At 39.0% G+C, this 21588-nt stretch overlaps 1 protein-coding gene across 9 annotated transcripts in view; it reads left to right on the top strand.

Annotated features, from left to right (window-relative positions):
* The window catches only part of CPNE4 (copine 4), a 340611-nt gene that overhangs the window by 249292 nt on the left and 69731 nt on the right, over nt 1–21588 (top strand). For all 9 annotated transcript variants that reach the window (XM_040696670.2, XM_040696668.1, XM_040696669.1 and 6 more), the window contains 2 exons: nt 1595–1678; nt 2569–2658. In XM_040696670.2, the coding sequence (XP_040552604.1) occupies nt 1595–1678; nt 2569–2658 (174 nt within the window). The remainder of the gene's footprint in view (nt 1–1594; nt 1679–2568; nt 2659–21588) is intronic.

The following is a 21588-nucleotide window of genomic DNA, read 5'->3' as shown; positions in this document are numbered from 1 at the left end:
AGTCAAACTCTAGAAGCACAGAATTTGTGCAGGGTATTGTGCTGGTTCTGCACACTCTTACATCAAATATATTGTAACTATGCAATTGGAATAAATGGGCCAGCATATGGCTTTGTTATTTAGGGCTGCATACATACACTACAATAGTTTTTAAACACACAACTACCTTTTCTCTTGTAGAAAAAGAAATGGACCACTCACAAAACAATACTATGAACACAGCATTGATAAGTCTCATTTTGAGGGCATGGAAAAGACAATAGGTTGCATGAGTTTTCCCAAGTCTTCACAATCCCTAGAGATTCATCCGCTTCTCCAGACATTCCAATTCTGATTTCCCTTTTCAAAGCCCTAATTTCTCTCCTTGCTTTGCCCTTATGAAATAGTAACAATGTTCCAAAAACAAGTTTGACCAAAATCTTGTACCCCAGACTTTTGACTAACGTTTTATTCAAAAATAAGTATGAAGGGCATTTTGTGGGGAGAAAATGGTAGAACAATGCGTATTACAAGCATTTTTGCATTAACGCTTCTGTAGAAACACCACAAAACCAGAATTCCTCACTTCCTCAGGTTGATGCTGAGGTGTGTTGTTTGGTATGTGGCATGTAGAGAATTCTATCTGTATGCATAAAGTTAATCTTGTGGCTCTTTTGAAGGAGAAAATGAAGGTGAGAGTCAAAACTGCAGAAAATGGAGTCCATTTGGGCCCACTTCTTGGGGCACGGCACAGTTCATGATATGAATTAGCTAGCTTTCTGCTCCAGCTGTGGAGATCAAATGCCCAGTGACCCTTCTTCAACCCAGCCAACTTGTGCAAAAAAAAAAAAAGATACTGTTAAAACATAAGAGACTATGGCCATACTGAGGGGATACTATAGAGGACAACTTAATTTAGGATTGTATATGGATGTTTTGACTTACTAGGTGATTGCAGAACCAAACAGAGTGGTACTGTGGCGCAATGAAAATGTGAACCCAAATGCCTATCACAGATTCACTTGATAGAGATGCGAATAATATGTTTATATTTCCTTGCTCTGGTTGTCCTCTTTATATGGTTTGAGTTTTTACATTTTGAAGAGGACTTAACTTTTCTAACCTTCTCTAATCCATCTTGCCAATACTTGTGTTAACTGGCAGCAGCATGATGTCCTGCCCCATTAACTTCTATTTAGAAAGGGTGGGAAAGTAGCATTATATTGAGTGCCACTACAGAGTATGCTACACAGGATACTGCATGGTAAGTCAAGAGACCAAACAGGTTTGGAAATAGAAAGAAGCATGACAGGTCAATGAAGGAGCTAAAGCTTAGCAATCTGGAATGGGTGTAAGAAGGCAAAAAAACTGTGAAGTGTGATTTTACCCTTGTGCATGCCGTGATTGAATAGCCAAAATGAGAACAGCAGTGCCATGGAATTCCTTGTGGAACAAGCACAGGAGTGAAATATTGCTGAGGGACACCGGGAGATTTCACTAAAATCACACTGTTGCTGCTTTTTCATTAGCAGTCAGGAAAGCACAGGTGCAGTATGCCTGAAAGTCTGAAAGAAAAAGAATTCTCAAGAGCAACTTGTCCTGTTTTTTATTTTAGGATTTTTTCAGCAAATCTGATCCTTTTCTGGAGATTTTCCGGATGAATGATGATGCAACCCAACAACTTGTTCACAGGACTGAGGTAAGAAACAGGGTTATGTTTACTTTCCAAGGACGTAGATAGGCTATCAGGAAGTGTAGTTTTTGCTTCTGTTGTCAAATAAATAAACAAACAAATGCTACAAGCACCCATGTTTAAAAACACTTCCATCTCATGTGTAATTATTGACTAATCGGCATTGACTTACTCACGTGAGAGTAAGAGAAGATAGGACTGAAGCCAAAGATTCAAGTTTAATTGAACTGACAGATACTCTGTTTATAAATCAGTACTTACCAAGATTATATTTAGCCCAAAGCATGCTACAGACCCTATGAGAATTTCCTATTGATAGTATGTTTCATCCACTCCACCTCTCCTAGCTTGCTATGTTATGGGGGTTTGTAACCTGAGTCCTTTATATTTGTTTCTTGTGCCTCAGTCTTTTACTGCTTCCAAGACAGTGACTGGCACTGTCTTAAAAAGAGCTGTGGCAGGTGTTTGGGGTTATGAGCCTGCTTATTATGGATTTCATAAAGTCTTCTACCAAGGAAGATGATGTGTTCTTAAGTGGATACTGCCCATCCTGATTGCCCAGGGCTGCATCTCTTCCATACCTTCCAGTTCAGGGATGTATCCTTTCATCTGTGAGTTGCACCCTTACTTGGTATAGCAGTGCTGGGGCACTCTCTGTAGTGTGAGAGGCCCGTTTCCCAGTTGTGCTCCTTTCTGGGGCTTTCCGGAGCAGATGTGTTGGAAACTGCAGGCTGCTTCAGGGCAGATATGCTGTTTATGTTGTTCTGCAAACCTCCAGCTGTTCTCTGCTTGCTTCTCTTTATGGTGAACATACTGTTTTGAAAATTGTGGCTGTTAGCATTCTGTTCAGAAATGTGCAAATGTTAAGGGTTCTCTTTGTTTCTTTTCACACTCAGGTTGTGATGAATAACTTAAATCCAGCCTGGAAGACCTTTAAAGTGTCTGTAAATTCTCTGTGCAGCGGAGACCAGGATCGCAGGCTAAAGGTAAGAAGCAGTTCCTACTTTCTGAATTGTTTTACTAATAGAAAACAAGACTTTGTCTGCCTTTTTCAATTGAAAATTGCTATTCTGCTCTACCCTCTGGCTAGCAAGATGATCACATGGCTGTTTTGTGATTAACACAATCACATTAAGGATGCAGAGAACTGATAATCCACTGTAATCAGCAGATTATGCTCTACTGTTCTTACAGTACGTTGGAAAAATAACAGAACTGTTTCTGCCAATCAGCTGGATAATTTGAACCCAGCACCATTTAACTGGTGAACATATACTCAAGTATATTCAGTATTTCAGTCCTGACACCATTTTATCTACTCTTTCCTTGCTTTTCTGGTTGGAGACCCTCTGTAAATGAAACCCTTATTAATGAACTCAGTTAACATATATGAAAAATGGGATGGCCACAGGAAGACATACGCCGTAGTAATGACAGTGCTACTAGAAAGACTGATAGTTGAGCACTCAGAGCTCTATGTAGAAAAAATCTTTTGGACAATTTATAATAAATCATGTCTGAAACATTTTTTCTATTCTTCTAACCAGGCTTAAGGTTAATTCTAAACTCTAAAATTGAAAAAATGCTTGCACATGTAATGAGGAGCACTGTCCCCACTATCTGTTTAGCCTCTTGGACCTGGTGGGAGGACACCAGACACAAAAATACCATTTTTGTTAATCATACCAAGGTGTCTAACGGAACTGTTCCTTCTCTCTGCAAGTCTTTCTTCTTACAACACTACATTTGCATAACCTTTCAGAAATGATGCTGTCATTTTTCACTCATTACATACCATAGGACATGCTATGCTGATAGAAAAAAAAATAATAAAATGCATGGTCTCCTCACGATACAGTGCATTCCATGAATGCATGGAAAAGATTAAAAAATAGTCCTATGAGTGCCTAAATTTATATTGATTACGGTGATTGTGATTTATGACTTCACAAAATCAGCACTGTTGTTGTGGAACATCATTGATACAAACACAATGCTTGTATGTGTACATTTGTATAGTAGGGGATGCACAAGGTAGATGCAGAAATGAATGGTATTTTTATGTATTTTTTGTGTCCTTTGTGGCAGTTGTCAGCAAAGAACAGGAGTCCAAGGGCAAAAGAAACACTGAAAGCATGAGGAAGACTGAGGGAAGACTGAGAGATGTGAAAGTAAAAGATGGAGTAGTTAGAGTGTGGGATTCTTACGAAGCCAGAGGAAAGTGTTTGTGATGGGTACATCTGAGATGCTGGAAGGACGTTCAGTACCTCAGGTGTTACAGGGAAGCATATGCAGCAGATCTTTCCATCACTCTCTTAGTTGGTAAATGGTCAAACCGTATTTGGCATGCTCAGTGGGATTGGAACAGGGCTGCAGAAGATGAAATGGAGGCTGTTCTTTTCCCCACATCTCATTCTCTATTGTAAACTATGAGCAAAATTAACAGTATTGGCTAAAGAAGATTTCTAATGCAAATGAAGAAGTGTGTAGGAGTTATTTATTGTAGCATCTGTAGTATGACAGTAATGTGAGATGTCAGGATAATGACTTTATCTTGGGAGGCTGCAATTTTCTAAATTAATGGAATAGAATAAATATCTACAAGTTACTGCCTGAGACACAGAAAACAAGCAAATTGTTCTACGTTGTATAATCAATATAGTTCTCAGGGGGGGATGCGGATGCGGGAAGCAGCTATCCTCTAGATGTAGTAACATGACGGATGCTAGTGATTTAAAGGAGAATCAAGGACAGTGAGCACCACTGGCATCTCTGAGGACTGGGTAGTTACTTCCTGACATAAGGGAAGCACTGGAGAAAGCAGCGTGGCTGCTTGTTTGGACACTGAGTTCCCTTCACAGCTCTGGTAGGGCTGGGAGCTGAGCTACTGCTTTTGAACAGAATAAACTCTGAAAGACTTGGAAAGGCTGAGCTACTCTTTGATCTACTAGAGAAGGGCAAGCCACTGGTGGAAGCAGCTTATGCATAAAGTATCCTAAATTGGAACAAGTAACATCCATTAGTAGCATGACCATAAAGGTCTGGAACAGAAGATAGACCGTATTTCTGTCATTCAAAGAAGTTTGTGTATATGTGGCCTTTAAATCACTTAGATGAGAAATTCTAGGAGGAGATGCAAATGAAATGTGATGCCTAGAATGTCATGGCAATATTAACTCCGTAAGGATAGAGAGATGTGATTTAGAGGTAGAAATATGCTTTAATATCTTTGAGATTGAGGTGAGAAGGTATTATAAAGGACAAGGTTGCAGCTTGGACAGAAAAGATGGGTCTGGAAATAAAGGGAAAGATCTTTGAGCCTCGAGTAGAGAGACAGCAGTTGAATTTGTTTGCAGATGATACTGTCTAAAGATAGGGTGAGGAGAGACGAGAATGGTCCTTTATGACTGCCAGTAGAGAAGACAGGGGAAAGTGAATGAAGGGAATGGGTAAGGTGAGAATGAGACCAAGTTGGATCTTGTGAATCTATTGACAGTTTTCAAAGTAGTCTGATTCTGCAGGATGTACGTTGGGTTTTTGTTTGTGTTAGTTGGTGTTTTCATTTGAGTATCTGAGAGTGTTTATAGGCCATGATTTAGATGTCTGAATGCTTGCCTAAGGCTACGGCTTACATATATTCGCAGAGAAGTTAGAACTAGTAGGCTTTGCACCAGATTCTGCTATGCAGAAATGCTTTACAATTAATTGTGGCTGTAAGATAATAATCGAGCTTAAATCTTATTTCAAATTCAGGCCATTATACCTTGTGGTGGGTGTAAGATAAGGCTGCTATGGTAGGGCAGACTCCAAAATAACTTGTGTTTGACAGATAGCATATAGCACTTGTCAGATGACAATTCTGTTTGCTTTCTGTGCAGACCATAACTTAGGCATTTGAGGCAGCAAGGGCAAAAAAGTGTAAATTACGAGAATCGGAGAGGGGAAATGTCTGTGATAAGTTTAGTGCTGTATGAATGTCTGTAGTTTGATTTACACTGACAAAGCATTACAATCTTTGCACTACCATATTTGTGAAGATTTGACTTCAGATGTTTTGTTTCACTGCATAAAGTATATAGCATATGTTACTTGTAAATGTTACTAGGATTCCCTCTGCCATAATTAACATTTGTGTATTCCAACTGCTGTGCTGAGCTTCGGCTTCTAGCAAGGATCACCTGCTCATGGTGAGCAGTAATTGCATGAGGCTGGATAATTATGAACCCATACCTGCAGTTTCCTCTTGGTGTACTCTGGAAGGCGTAATTTAAGTTAAGGCTTTAGGAGGCAACAGAAACTCTTGAAGGGAAATAGCAGTTTGTGGAAATTCTGCAAACAGAAGCTGCCTTCTCAACAACAGATAGATTACACTGCCCACTGCTCTTGACTCCCCAGTGTCCAGCGTGCATGCCCCTGTAGGCTGTTTGCAGCTCCGAAACTTTGCCCTTTCATTTCTGCTACTGAAATTGCATGGATACTGAGCTTAGTGGTTCGATTTGTGTCACAAGGAGTTTGGATTAACATTGCAAAAATACACCATAACAACTCAGTTTAACTTCCAGAAGTTTGTCCTTTGTTAGAGTTGTGCCCAAAGCAGCCTTTATACTGTCTGGGCATTTGAAACTTCCATATTTAAAATGTCTGTTTAAAAAGATAAGATGTGCAAGGTCACAAAAATCAAAGCAACTGATAATTAGGGTCTCCCTCAAAAGTCTTTTGCCATCATCCTCTGCAAAGTCTGTTAATTTGGATTCCTTATGGGCTGTTAAAAAAAAAAAAAAAAGTAATTTTGCTTTATTTAGCTGTAATGAAGAGAGCAGTTATTTTTTTATTCCCCTCAGGATGCCTTCTAAAACTTTATTGCAATTATTGCTGCTCTAGGTTTTATTATGAAAAAGCTATATTAGATTTATGAACCTATTGAGCTTTTCTTCCCAGACATTGAAACCATCTGAGAAGTTCAGTCACACTTCGGTGCCAATCAACTTCCTTTAATGCTAACAGTGCAGACAATTCATGTGTGCACTGAAGTAAAAAAATAATAATAATAAAAAACTTTGATCCAAAAGTAGTGCGTTGCCTTTCTGATAGGTTAAGAGATTTAATTCACACTGATAATTACTGACAAATCAGAATGAGGGCTACAATCTTTCCAAGAGCAGTTTTTATCCTACTCTGTGATGCTGAAGAACCTCTAAACTGTGGAATTTGGCATTCTGATTTGGTTTCAGCATGTGAGATATGTGGCTATCAAAGATTTATATGAAATCCTGAATTGCATTTTGAATATATCCTGATAGGGTTCATCTACAGTCATCCATTCTAATGTAAGTTCCTCTTGTTCTAGTGGAGTCCTGGTGATGTTATCTGAAAAATAATCTTTTTTTGTACGTATTATACATTTTAATACTTAGGGAATAAACACCTGGCAAGAAGCTGTTGGGGTACAGACCATGCCGTGTAAATGGCATAGAGTAAGAATATTTTCTTTCAGAGAACCTCACTGAAAGACATTCTGCTCATAAAAAAATAAATTAGGAAAAGAGACACAGAACTGGAAGAAAATGATTGCTACAGGTGAAGTAATAAAAGAAACTACAAAGGAAGGGGAGCATGTGCCATAGTTCTATAGAAAATCCTATCCATCTTCCATCCATATAGGGAAAATTTTCAGAAGAAGACCATTAATTGCATATTTTTCTACCTTTCAAAAACGTGTATACTGCAACTCCATTGTTCTTGTCAAATTTTTTACTGTTTTATCCATCCCTAGCCTAGATTACAGGTTATGGTCCTGATCCTGCTGACATGTGTGCATGTTATTAGTGGGACCCATACCACTGTGGTTACCTGGGCTGCCTCTAACATCACGTCATAAGGCCTCCGTGTATAGGAATGGTTCTCTGCAGCACGAAGCCCAGAGATGTTACTTTATATGAAGGTTTGGTGCTGTTGAATAACAACAGAAAGGTTGCCTGATTCTCTACACTTCTAGTGAGGTTAAAGCTTGGTTTGACCTTTCTTCTGTATTCCCTCTTATCCCATCTTGACTTCCTTGGCTCTGTCTGTGGGATCTGATGGAGGAGGTCCATACTATCATGCAGATTATTTGTTTGGTTTTCTGGTTGAGGGTCTATCTGCAGGTGCTTTCTTCTAGTGTGAGATGCATTCAGGTGTTGAAAGCTCACGTGATGGATTTTCAATTCATTTCAGTACTAAGACCTTCATAAATAACAATATACTGCTCTTTCTGATGTGAGTTATATAATGTGATCCTTACTTAGAATATTTACAGAAGATTCTTCATAGTCTGAAATAAAGATTTTGATGTTACGCTGGATGGAAATGGGCAATTGTATTTTTATTTTTAACTGTATTTTAATTTTAACTTCTTCCCTGGGTCTATTATGGCACATTGAGGGGTGGAAGGTTGGGTCTTTCTCAAATAGTTGTAACCACATTTCTTTCTGATTTCTTTTAAGTGTTGAGTCTGTCATGCTAGCTGGTGGGTCATTAGAGAAAAAAGTTTATTAAAGGCCAACGAGTGCATCGACTGCTTTATTCTGAGTTACGGAAAAGCAAATAGCAGTGGTTATTTTGATATTCTCTGAGTTATTACTGCAGTGTTCTCCAGATCAATACGCTCTGGGTGACCTTTAAGACTTGACTACAGCTGTGCTTATATGGGTATATTATAAACCGTAATCCTTCAGTAAGCCCTCAGTATCTGTGAAAGCCAGTGGTGGAAGTAACTAAGCAGAACCTGTGCAGAAGGCCAAATAAAGCTTAAGAGACAAGCGTTAAGTAATACGTTCAAACAAATCCATTAGTGCTTTTATTCTTCCACAGTTTAGCTGTCAAAAAATGTTTGACACGCTAATGTAGAGAGATAGTTTGTGGTCAGCAGCAGTGATTTGTGCAGGATTTTAAAAAGCTGGTGGCACAAAGGACAATTCAAGCAATATCAAATGATGATTAGAAAAGCATGAACTGAAGGATTTCATGCTGCTCCGTAGAAGAATACTCATTTGTTTCTGCTGTTTTCTTTTTGATTTTAATTCCATGTAGAAAGCAACTGGCATCGAGAACCAATTACAGCTTAGGCTAGGCTTGCTGTTTATTTACTTGATTAGGTGATATCAGTCATACCTGATTAACTACTCAGTTCTACATTTTCCCCTTCAGTTTACTCACAAATTTAATGTCAGCGGAGCCAATCATTCCCTCCTTGCTTACCGTAGTGTCACGGAAGAGGCATTTGCATATGAAGTCTTTCTTGTGGAAATCCCTTAACAACAAGAGAGGGGGAATTGATCTTTACACGTCTTTAATATGGATCTCAAGATGTCTTTAAAATACTTCTTCAGTAAGTCACTTTTTTTTCATTAGATCCCAGCATTTTCCTGGAATCTTTAGAATAATTGCCTCACCCTTGGAGGGTGCAAGTATCTCCATAATAATCTGCATAGTATTTACTTGTCCTTTTAAGGATGCTATCTTCTTGTGAATTTCCAGATAAGTTCTTATAAAACCGACTGTGCAGCTGATAATCTTACATAATAAGCATTTCTCCTTGGTGGTCAAAACAAGCACACAAGAACTTAGGCTTAATGTTGGGATGCGGTGTATATTTAATACAGGTTCATATACAGTAACGGACATCTCGTAGAAGCGAAAGGAAGTGCACATACATACTGCTTAACTAAGGAGTTCTAAAACAGTCTTCTGAGAGGATGATCCATTATTTGGAAGGCTTTTGTAAAACAAAAATAAATGACACGCTGTAAAAGGTGATCTCATTGAGGCTGCTTTGCGTAAATGCCATTAGACATACTTTTTCAGTAAATCATTCATTAGAATACTACAATTCTTAAATGTTTCTCTTGCTTTGTCTCATTCTCTCTCTGGTTCTCCGTGTGTGCCCATCGTTGCAGAACCACTACATTTCTCATTAAAAACTCAAGATGTTTGGTGACTGTTGGGACTTTTCTGCAACTACTCACCCTGTTTTGTCAGTTTGGGTTAATCTGTAATTTATCAGTCAGTTTATAATACAAATGCCGACTCAATTCATTAATTGCAGCAGTGTTTGGCACAGTGGTTTATCTGTCTGAGTACACTGAGGACTGATCCAGTCAATCTTCGTAAAGTTTTCGTATGTGGGGTACAAAGTTTAAGGTCATCCTTAAAACAAAACTTATTTAGTCCTGGTGTGTGTAACCTCAGCTCCTGCATTCCTCTTTCCCTTTCCCCTTTCCCTGGCTGTATTCATGATAAATCTATTGCAGATAGAGGGGGGGAAAATACCACATTGAAGATTGAGGACTGTGAAGTGAACTCAAGAAATGAGCTTGATCCAGTTTTTGTTGGAGTCAAGAGAACTCATTTTAAGGACTTTGATAGGATTTAATTTGTTCTCCTTTGTTGTAAGTGCTGGATGTATAGCAAATTAATTGTCAGATTAATTAATCAAGATTTGGGTTAATTGATGTTTCTAAAATGCTTTGAAGATGAAAAAGCTATCTAAATGGCAAGCGTTGGCACAATGAGGGATGCAAGTGGATTGCATAAAGGGGGGAATCATCAGTAGTATCAAAGAAAAAAGTGATACTCTGATCTCTGAGGGCTTGGGCTACTGATAAAGATGGTGGTAGGAGGGCAGAGAAGCAAAGGAGAGAAGACTTGCACCGCTCCTTTGGGTAAATCTGACAGACTTGACTTCCAGAAGTTCTCTTCCAGAATTGACCATGCAAGAAAAGATTTCTATTTCCCACCCTTTACCAGAGCCCCCAGTTGGATGAGCCCTGAGGCAAAACAGAAGAGACTTCACATTGGCAGTACAAAGAGCATTCAGTGTGTGAAACAGGAGCAAAGACAGGGCAAGAAACAAGCAAAAAATATGAGTTTCTTTCTCTGAAATGTCCAAGAGGTGATTCTTCTTTTTTTCCTTTTTCTTCCAAATAATTTATACGTTGTGTTTATTGTGAGCTTACTTCCAGCTGCATACTGCCTCTGTGGTTCTATCCCAAGGCAAACAAATACAGCGTTCATTTCATCATTTAATATTGCTATGGAAGTCACCAAAATGAGAAATGTTTTAAAGCGATCTGATCTCTCACTCTCATCTCTTGAGCTGTCTTTGAAAGTGAATGTTAATCACCTGGAATGAAGCAGAGAGAGGCTCCCATACATGCTGCTGGATGTAATCCCTGACAGAGGTGTCTGGTTCCTTCGCAGGGAAGTAGCAGATGGAACAGGAAATCCCATCCCTGGCACCATTTAAAATGAGACAAAGCAAAGTGCTATAATGAGCATCAGTTCCATGTTGGAGGGTGGGACATAGGAGGTGCTGTTGAATTCAGTGACCTCTATATTCTTCTCCATTTTCAAATCACTCTTCTGATGAGGCCCTGAGCAGCATACCACTACTAGCTGCAGAGCTGCTTGCTGCAGAAGTTGGGGAACAGGTGCTACCATTTTGAATTAAAAATAATAAAATGAAGCTCTTCTTTCACTGAAACAGGATTTAGGCTTAGCTGTGACCCTCTAAAGCAGCTGGATGCTGTAGTGAGAGAATTTTGAAGTGCTCACTGTGTTAAAGAAAAATCCATGAATCTCATGCTTTTGTGTCTACAGAACATGTTCCCATGTCACCTAAAGTACATCATTATATTAAAAATGAGAGAAAATGAAAGCATAACCATTTTTTCATATTCTTTTTTTCATTTCTTTGTTTTGACAGGAGAAAAAAATAATGAATTTCCAGACAATCTCATTTCAGGCTCATGAAGTAGCAAAGCAGCACAGTGGCTGCTGACACAAAACCAACTTGTGAGGGCCCTTGGTTTCTTTTCAGATATCTTTTTTAGTGCATAAATTGAAAATTGCACACTCAGGGAGATTCTGTTGTTACCAAATTACGTAATAAATGTATTTCTTGCTATGAACAATATATTTGCACAACTTAAATTTACCTTTACATTCTACTCTTCAGTAGAATATAGTTTATATGCTAACATACTGCCACAAAATAAATAAATAAGAAGGTTGCACTTTGCAGATAGTAAAATACGTTTAATTTAAATCGGAGTATTCTTTGTCAGGGAATATGGCAGAGAAAAATTCAAGACAAAATGGTATATTTGTTTAAAAAAAATACAGCAAATATCTTCAGGGATATCATTATAAATTGATGCTTGTGATCCCCTGGGCAGTGTTAGGGTAGAAATAGCTGCTAAGTGTGTCTAAACTTTAATATTTTAGGTGGTGTCTCCATATACAGGAGTTACATTAACAGTGGGAACTTTATGTCACAGTGAAAATACGTATTTAACCCTTCTGTACAAGTGTATGGCAAACAGGTATACAGGTATTGGACCAGAGAGCTTATTGTGTTACAAAGGAGTAGTGAAATAAAGAGCTTACCCATGTCCTGGGCTCACAGAAGGGCTCCAAGAGGAGTGATCTCCACATAGAGATCCTTCCTCCTTGGGAGTCAGCCCTTAAATGGGGTCTGGGAAAGGTGCAGCCTGGTGAGGTCACTTCCGGTCACTCAGGTGAAATTGCATTCACCTTTGCTCCTGCAGCTGACTCAGCGCTCGCCTCAGGTGGTCAATCAGAGGTTCAGGCCGTGATTCAACAGTTCCCACACAACAAGTGATCACTGCCACTATATATTCTGATAAAATAGTTTACAGATCTGCTTTTTCCCTTTGCCAAAAACATTTCTTCCCAGCTAGGTGACTGTATTCAATTTGTAAAGTGTACACAGTTGTATATAAACCTTTCATAACACATAGAGCTTGGTTGTGTAATAAAAGCGCTTTATATACTGTACCAAAACTAAATGAAACATTTTCATGTCATCTGTTAGAGCTCAAAATGACTTTAAAAATGCTCCATAGCTGTATTCTGTAGGACTTCCCAGAGGAAGCACTTCGCTGGTCATGGTCCTCCTTGTGGTAATACTGGGAGAAACTCAGGCTCTTGGTATCAGAGATGTCAGTGTCTTGGTGGGCAGTTTTGGCTTCTGTATTAGTACTGCTAAAACATACTGGGGAAATTTTTCCCTAGTAGTTTGTCATCTCCAGAGCTGAGCTTTAGACAGGGTTCAGTGAAAGATCATTGCATTGGGTGGCTGTTAACACTGTATATCAGCCACTCTCCAGTTTTAGGAGTAAAACTGGGGACTGCTGGGAGAATATGGTAAAATAAAGATGTATGTATCTTGGCCTTGCTTTATATAAATCTTCTCCTATATAATGTCTAGCATCTAATAGATGATATTGATGCTGTGCAGTTTTAATATTTTCTTATGGTAAATGCTGTTGCACTACTGGGCTTATAGCTTTCAAGGTGAAGTTTAAAGGCTGATAGTCTGAAAGAGTACTGGGTGACTGGAGATTAACCCTCTGAGAAACCGTGCATATTCACAGCAATGGTATGTCACAGTGCACGATTTCTTCCCCTCAGATACAACCTCATGAAATGCTAAAAGATAAACAGGTAATTTGGACCTTAAGTGTGCTCAGTTTGCCAGCCCAGTCATTTGATATTCCGGGACACCTGCAGTACAGCATAGGAAATTCTGCTGGATACCTCCAGGCACTTGTTCTGATCCCGATTGCACGTGCACAGCCTTCTCCTGCATTTCTTTCTTTTCTACATTAGCTGACGCATTTTTCGGGAAAATGCTACCATCAACAGAATCCCTGCTCAGTATCAGCTCTTGCTGGATTGTAATGAATCCATTTCTAGTTGCAAGGAAAGCATCTGAAAATCTGATGACTAGATGTCTGGAAAAGCAGGCTTTTTTATAACAAACTAATTAAAAAGTAGGCTACTGACATTAGGCAGCCACAATTCACAGTAACAACCTCAGAAAACAGTGTTTGAGGTTCTGCACGTCAAAATAGTGAAAGGAGTACTTTGTTAGAATTGTGCCACGAAATGAACTTCCAACTCTTGACCAGGTTGGAGTAAAAAAATTGTCTACTGTCATATTTCAGGGGCATTTTGTCTGTAATACTATCAATGACCATTTGTGAATAAAAGGGATATCCCAGGGAGAAGGAGAAACATCGCTGCATAACTGTGGTAAATATTAATAAAATAGTTGTGTAGTGCTGCAAGTTGTCACTTAAACACTTAATAACATTGACGCTAGGAAAGTGAGTTAGTAGAATGCAAACAGATTAGCTGAGAATGGTTTCTGTCGGGGAGGTGTCTGGGGGAGTTCACCTTGTAGCTGTCCAGAGAGCAGTGGCAAAAACTGTACTCCTTCTTAGTTTATTTCAAGGATGAGATTATTCTACTACAGTTCGGCCCTTCTTCCATCACTCCTCTCCTGTGAGTCACAAATGGCCTCAGCGTGGTATCTCTGCTCTGACGCTTGGCCAGGCTGCCTGTAGTGAGGGAAGCAGAAGCATTGGCCTTGCTCTGGCCATTGCCCATGCCAGGATGGGTATGGAAAATTCATGCAGCTCTGAAGAATCCATTTACCAGCTCTGGGCAGTAGAGGTAAAGCGGAGTGGTTGGTCAGAGCGGAGCAGAAGATGCCACACGTAGTTAAGATTTATATTCTGATAGTGTCAACCCCCAGGGTACTGTGGGCATTTGAAACTGTGATTTTACTGCAGTGTTACTTCATTTCCTATCCCTGAGACCATGTCTTGTGCTGTACAGAAGTGGTGCTGGAGTGTGAGATAATGATGTGCTTCATCAGAATGCAGTTTGTGCTTCTCCACACAGACTTATGAATATGGAAAACTTGCACAAAATAATTAAAAATCACTAACTTGTACTTTTAATCATCTCGTACACATTTTAAAATCTAGAATTGTGATTTTTAGTAGCCTATATTTGTTCACAGCACTTGAACCCTTAATCTCCTTAAGAGCTTTAAGTCCTCAACACTACATAGTTTTAAGGTGACCTGCAAAAGCAAAATACAGAATCCTGGTAATGTAATGTTCTTTGAATGCTCTCCTAGGTTGACTTGCTTCTGTTTTCCTAGCTGTTCAGAGCTTTAAGCATGTACTTGTAAAGTTGTTGACATTTGAGTTCTCTCCTTTGATCTTTAACGATACAGGAATAAGGGGCTAATCTACCTTTCACCCAATGTACAACTCCTTGTGCTGATTTCTTTGGCTGTTAATTTCCTGCCTTCATATAGAAAGCAGCACATCATTCTGATATCCACTGTGTAACTCATTGTGGTGGGAACAGCAATAGGCTTGCTATCGTCAAGTTATCCATCAGTTGTAGGATAGATATTGAGATAAGCTTATGAGGTAAAAGGTGAAGTCCAGGGAAGGTAAAATAAACCAAAGGAAGATGCTTCTTTCTCAGTCATGTATAGACAAGCTCTTCTTTTAAGAGAAGTTTTCTTTATAACGGTGTATTTTCACCACACTACATTGTCAGTCTTCATCATAAGCACGTCAGCAGTCACGTCAGCAGTCTTCATCATAAAAGGCATACATAGGTTTCCCTGCGGTACATATATACACATCTTTGTATATGTGTATATAGTATTTGTCTTTCAAGGAGTGTGGCATTTGCAGAGGCTGGTATGAGAATCAGTCCTGCGTTTGATGTTTTAGATGTAGGATGCGTTTCCCCCAGCTGCAGGTGCAGATTGCAGTGCACTTTCACAGTGCTACAGATTGCAGTGAATTCTGCAAAACATAGGTGTATTTTTAGTACAGGAAGCTTTGCCTACTTATTTGTTTGCCAGAACTGAGAGAAATGAAATGATGAACTTTCAGTAAGCATTATTTCGTTAATGGTTGCTAAGAAAAAAAGTGTATCCTCTGACCTCCTTCCTTCACCTTCCATATTTCTCTGTCTGTCACTTCATACTGCTGATGGGATATCCACTGGTACAGTATCTCAGCACTGTGCAAGTCTCGCTGCTTGGAAACATCCAGGTTTATCAATCATTTTTCAGAAATGCCTCCCCGTATCTTTAAGGATACACAAAATTCACAAGTGATGCGGGATCTTTTTGTGACTTTCAGTTGTGTGCTTCCGTCTGATGCTCTGTAAGGAGAGATATATCTGTGCAAGTCTGCAGCAGAGCCCTACAGTAGCAATTCCACAAGAGTGACCTATTTATGCCAACACAATGCTGAGCCAAAGGAGGGCCTCAGGACAGCAGTGTGTTTGCACTTTTTCAGCCATACCTCTGCTCATTCCATCTTATGGTTAACATCTGTCTCCCAAAGGCAACATTAATATGTGGCTTCAAGCAGAGTTTGTCAGAATCTTCATCCCAATGTTTTTCACAAAAACCCTCTGTTTGGTGTAGCTGAAGCCATTTGCCAGTTTCCTCACATAAGTACATTTAAAAACAAATGCTAATTTTTGCTACTCCAGACAGCATTTCATAGATGACACTTACTTCTCTTCTTTTTTTCCTTTCAGTCTTAAAAACTGGGGAATGAAAACCAGTGACCTTCAGTGTTTTTTTGGTTTGTTTGGTGGATTTTTTTTCTCTTTTGTTTTGTTTCGTAATTGCTTTGGATCAAAGAGAAGCTTGTTCACTGCGTTTTGCAGCCGCCAGTCAGAGCAGTGTTCCATACAGTTGTGTTCCTGTGCAAGGAGGCTGGGGGGCTGGGGCCTGTGAGCTCAGGCTGATGTGGCTGAAGGACAGGCTCTGTGTAGTAAGTGTCTTTGCTGAGGTGCCTGATGGACCCTCGCAGTTTGTAGGAAAGCAATTGTAGGAGGAATCCATTTTGAACAAGATCTGTGTTTTCCAGCTGCTGTATAGGATGGGGGACCACCGATGAGTCATTTTAATTACCTCCCTGGTATGTTTTTTTTAGGTGAAGTATCTCAAGTATATTCTGGAAATCTTAAAATACCCTGAAAGTTTGGAGTAGGACTGAAGAAGATATACTGCCATTGATTTTGTGATAAAAATACTGGTTTTATCTTCAGGAGATTGATACTAAAATGAATGTTGCAGCGCTGCAAGGAGCAACTGCATGTTCTGTTTACTGTTATTTCTTACAGTGGAGAAAAATAACCATAAATGAGCAGAAATTCTTTAATTCAATGAACACGAGCAGACTGTTATTTGGAAATTATCTGTCTTTAGAGTTTATACAAACAGCTTAATACAGGGCTTCTTTTATACTCCAGTCAAATTTCCTAAAGGCTGAGCAAGCTGCCTGAAGCTTTTCCTCCTTGAGAATCTATTTTTCATGTGGCATTGCTATGCAAATAATGATTCTTTAGTGCCTTTTCTGCTCTGGACTTTTTATGTATTAAAAAAGAGGTAGCTGGAAAAAGGCCAGTCAGTGTGTTTTCTCTTTCCCCTCTGCACCGGATAGAAAATTCCTCTGAAATAAGATGCTAACTTTCTTTCTGCTTCTTTCTGGGTTTTGACCCAACTCCAGTGCATTGTGATTGCTGTGCTTTAACATCTCAGAGAAGGGCATTTGTTTCAGAACTCGGGTGTGTTTCTGATGAAGACGATTACCTTTATTTCTTTGTTTATGTTACCCTGAACACAGCAGTTAAGAAACAGCAGCTTCTTTACTCATACTTTCTGATTTTGTGGCATTGTTTTTGGCTTTCCTGTGCTGCTTCTCACATCTTCTTATCTGTTATCCCTATTCTGTATAGATACGTATCTCATGAAATGCCTGCCGGAGAAATTTCAGTGAGACTCTTTTTGTCAGGGTAGTTTTTCTGAGAGATGACATGAGTCTGATTCTTATCTGAAGTCTCCATTGTTCCCTGGTGATTTCCAAAAAGGAGCTTAATTGTTCTATCCGTTTCACAGCGGTCAGGGATGACTATTACATTTCACATAATGAAAGATAGGTGAATCCTGACCTGTGAAAACTTGTTTTTAATATCTGTAATTGACCTTGTTCTACATCATATTGGGATTTGTATCAAGCCTGCTTTAAAACAAATACAAATCTGAGTATAATTTCTTTGTTTTTCCTTCTTTTCCCTTACACTGGTAGCTGAAGCAGGGCAATCACTTATCCAAACGGGAGAATTATATAATCAGAGAATGGTTTGGTTTGAAAGAGGACTTAAACACCACCTGGTTCTGACCCCCTGCCATGGGGAAGGACACTCCCGTTTGAACAGATTGCCCAAAGCCCCATCCAGCCTGGCTTGGAACACCCCCAGGGATGGAGTATCCACAGTTTCTCTGGGCAGCCTGTGCCAGTACCTCACCACCCTCACAGTGAAGAGTACCTTCCATAAATCTACTCTAAAACATTACCTTTTTTAGTTTAAAACAACCCAGAGATAAGCATACACCAGTGAAGTGACATACACCATAAAAAGGCTTTCTGAGCTGGATTTTGTTTGCAGGTATTCTTCAAGCCTGGATCTGTACTGAGGCATTGGGTAATAGTCCTCTCTGAGTCTTGGGAAACTTGGAAAAAATTAAAGTAAATACTTGGCCTTCTGCTAATATTTCAGATTAGATACCCATAGATTATCACAGAATTGTGGAATAATTTAGACTGGAAAGGGCCTTAGCATTTTGAATTCAAATAATTTTGTTAGCGGTATTTCTCTTAAATGAATATACGCATCTAGAGAACAAATCTAAAGGATATTTTTATTTCCTAGCCCTGTCTCTAAGGTGGCAGTTAGCTGAAACCGTTGACCTCCGTCTGATTCAAGTACTTTTAAATGGAATACCTTGGAGACTTTTGGTGATCGTTTTTTAAAAAGCCAAATACTTCTGTGCACCGAACTGTAGGAAATCTACAAATATGTGAATTTTCAGAAGGTAAATTCTTGAGAATTCCTGAAGGTCTCCTGAAGGACCTTTAAGCTGGAGAAATCAAAATCACAAATTGTGGATGAAAGATTGTGGCTTTTGAAATTATTTCTTGTATCTCACCTTTATTATCTTGTCTAGATACAAATCTAGACCCTGACTGTGGTAATTTGACAGTTAAGTCAGTTGATTTTAAAAACCTGAGGCAGGGATTGCTGTTCGTGGTAGAGACCACTTAATGGTTGTGCTTAATTCCTGTAGTATTTTTCAGTCTCTCACAAAGACCAAATCTTCTGATGCAGTGTGAGCATATCACTAAAATACACTTCTGTTAACAGCATTTATTTTATTGCTTCAGCTCGTATCTCCTGGTAATAAACAGCCATTTTTATGTAAGTGGATGAAAGATTAGAGACATAATCACTAAAAGAACTATTCCTCTTCTTTCCTGCTTTCTCATATGTTTAATAAAGGTTATTTCTTTATTTTACAGATTCAATGGGTGGAACTAATATCTTTCCTTAACACATTTACTTAATAAATTTAATATTCTGAATCTGTTCAGGACATTTCCTTCAAGGATTTTGAAACACTGTAAAATGAATTATTTTATACATTTGTGATGTGAAGAGAATTAGTAACATCCTGGATCTAGAGAAAGTAGAGCCCAGACTCTTTCATTACCTCGTATAATACTACCAAGCACCACTGTTCAAAATAATGAATCTGATCACAGGAAGCTACAAAACTGAAATGAAAGTATTATATTTTATATATTATTTATTACCTGCTGTTCAGGTTTTCCAACTTTTTCTCGTCTGTACAAGAACTGAACTATTTTGTATAATGTGAGTTGAGGTACACTCGCATGACTCCGGGATGTCAAACATAAAAATATTATGATACCTGGAACAAATGGCATTGCACTTCTGGTTAAACACAGAGACATTTAATCAAGAGGCAGCATAGGCAAGAGGGTGCACATTAAGTCTGTTTTCTCCTATTGCCAGGGGATAGAAAAGGTAATAATGTGTACCTAAACAATTTGATAGAGATCGCATGGTGGATCAGTGCTAGAACAAGGGAGCGGTGCTGCTGCACTTCTTCATATTCAGTAGCAGGGCTGTAAGGTGTCTGTTAAACAGAAATAGATGCTTTTTTGTAGGTGATTGTTCACTGGAAGAGATTGGCTTAACTGTGTCTGAAAAATCATGGTAATACACCTATTTTGACAAAAGTTGTCCTTGAAAACTATTTCTGGCAGGATTGGAATTTCTGGTTAGAATGAGAAAGGTGGAGAGTGATTAGCACTGCAAGAGAGAGAACATCTCGATGAGATGTGGAAAACCCATTTGAATACATGTCATTGGCTAATTATGAGCTTAATTTTACCTTTCTTTTCTATTGAATCAGATCTACATTGTATAATTGGATTAGGGGGAGTGAACAAGAGAAAGGCTGATGCTATCATCCGATATTTAAACGCTCTCCTTTGATGTGGGAAATTCAGGTTCAAAACTTCGCCTTAATAAATATTTAAAGATTTATGCAGAGGCAAACAGCTCCAACAGAGAATAATAACAGAAGCACCAAGCAAAAGCCTCAAATATCCATCAATAAAGGAGCTAAAGTCTGTCACTGAAAAGAGGAGAAAATGGAGTGGGAAGTCAACGCAAAAAGGGCTGTATTTACAAGGCTGAAGCACTACTACTATTCCCTCACTCAATCCATAGGAGAAATGTGAGCAGTCTTATGTTTGTCCTAATACAGATGAAGGAGTCTTCTGCGATCCCAAAAGTCCTCCAGGGAGAAAGAAACCTTTTCCCACATGCTGTCATTAGGAAAAGGTTTAGTATTTACAAATGCTATAAAAGACAGATGTATCAAGCAGGATCTTAGACTGACGAAGGTAGGGAATTGAAATATGACACGAAGTGTCTGCAATGCTTAAAATCATGTTTCCCTTCAGAAGGGGCAACAGCTGCTTCCTGTAGACTTCTTTAGCATATCTGGAAAGGACTCAGCCAGTTTTTATTTTAGCAGATGAATAAAAATGCACAGAAATTAACCCAAATTATTCTCCAAGTTTCAGATGCTGCATCATGTGCCCAGGTACCTACCTACAGGTCATTTCTGAATACAGAGCATTTTGTACATACATTTTCCAACTAAATGCACCAGTAACACATCGACACTTACAGATGACAAGTTGACATTCTCCTGCAAATTTCATATTTAATTTCACCTCATGCTTGCATTTTGCAGTACTGAAATGACGTTATGTCATCAAAATGAGCATTCCAGTTCCTATTTGAGATGTGTTTTCAATTATTTGAGTCTCCATTAACCAATGTGCCAGCTCTTCATACACTACTGGAATTCAGCCTAACAGTACTATGTGTGCAGTCAGAAAGAAAAGTATATGACCGAAAAATAGAGAAATTTCACTCCTGTACAATGTTGCCTTGTTTGGAATAGAGGTTTCTATAGGCCTTGAGTACTCTCAGGCCTATTCTTATAAAAGATTGCTTACCTATCTCTCTTTTATATTTCCTAAGAGATTCTACCCTGGATTTCATCTTTTCACTTTTGAGTCCCCACTGACTACTCAGCTTCACCTTACTATCTTGACTGTTAACTGACTGACTGCTCAGCAATACTTTTTTTTACTACAGCCAAAGGAGGTCTCTCCGGGAGAACTTATATAGCCGTGGAATAATTGATCAACCTGGTAGGTGGGGGCTAGCTTTCAGAGAGACTGACAGCTATTACTTAGAAAAATGCTCCCAGTGATACTGCAGAAAATTGAAAGATACTGAGGGTAATTGCTGGCTTGCTGGTGTACTCCCAATGGAAATGAATGCTTTGTGTGCTGTACCCCTTGTGTGCTGATTGTCTAGCTTGCACCTGTCTTGGTGCCTCTTCCAAGCACTCCACAGAAGCTGGGTGTCTCCTGGGAATCTTGTGTTTCTGTACACAGTGGAGTCATCACAAGTTCGAAATATTTCTCCGTATACAAGTGAAAGGTGTAGAAAAGCCCAAGCTGACTGTGGAGCTGCCATGGTTAGCACTCTTTGTTATGTGATTTAGATTTAGACATAAGTTAAATGTATATTTCATAGCACAAAAGAAAGTGTGTCGTGTTAGTTCCCTC

This window comes from Gallus gallus, chromosome 2, assembly GCF_016699485.2.
Source record: "Gallus gallus isolate bGalGal1 chromosome 2, bGalGal1.mat.broiler.GRCg7b, whole genome shotgun sequence".
NCBI lineage: Eukaryota > Metazoa > Chordata > Aves > Galliformes > Phasianidae > Gallus > Gallus gallus.
This window is presented reverse-complemented; position numbering and strand designations above follow the sequence as displayed.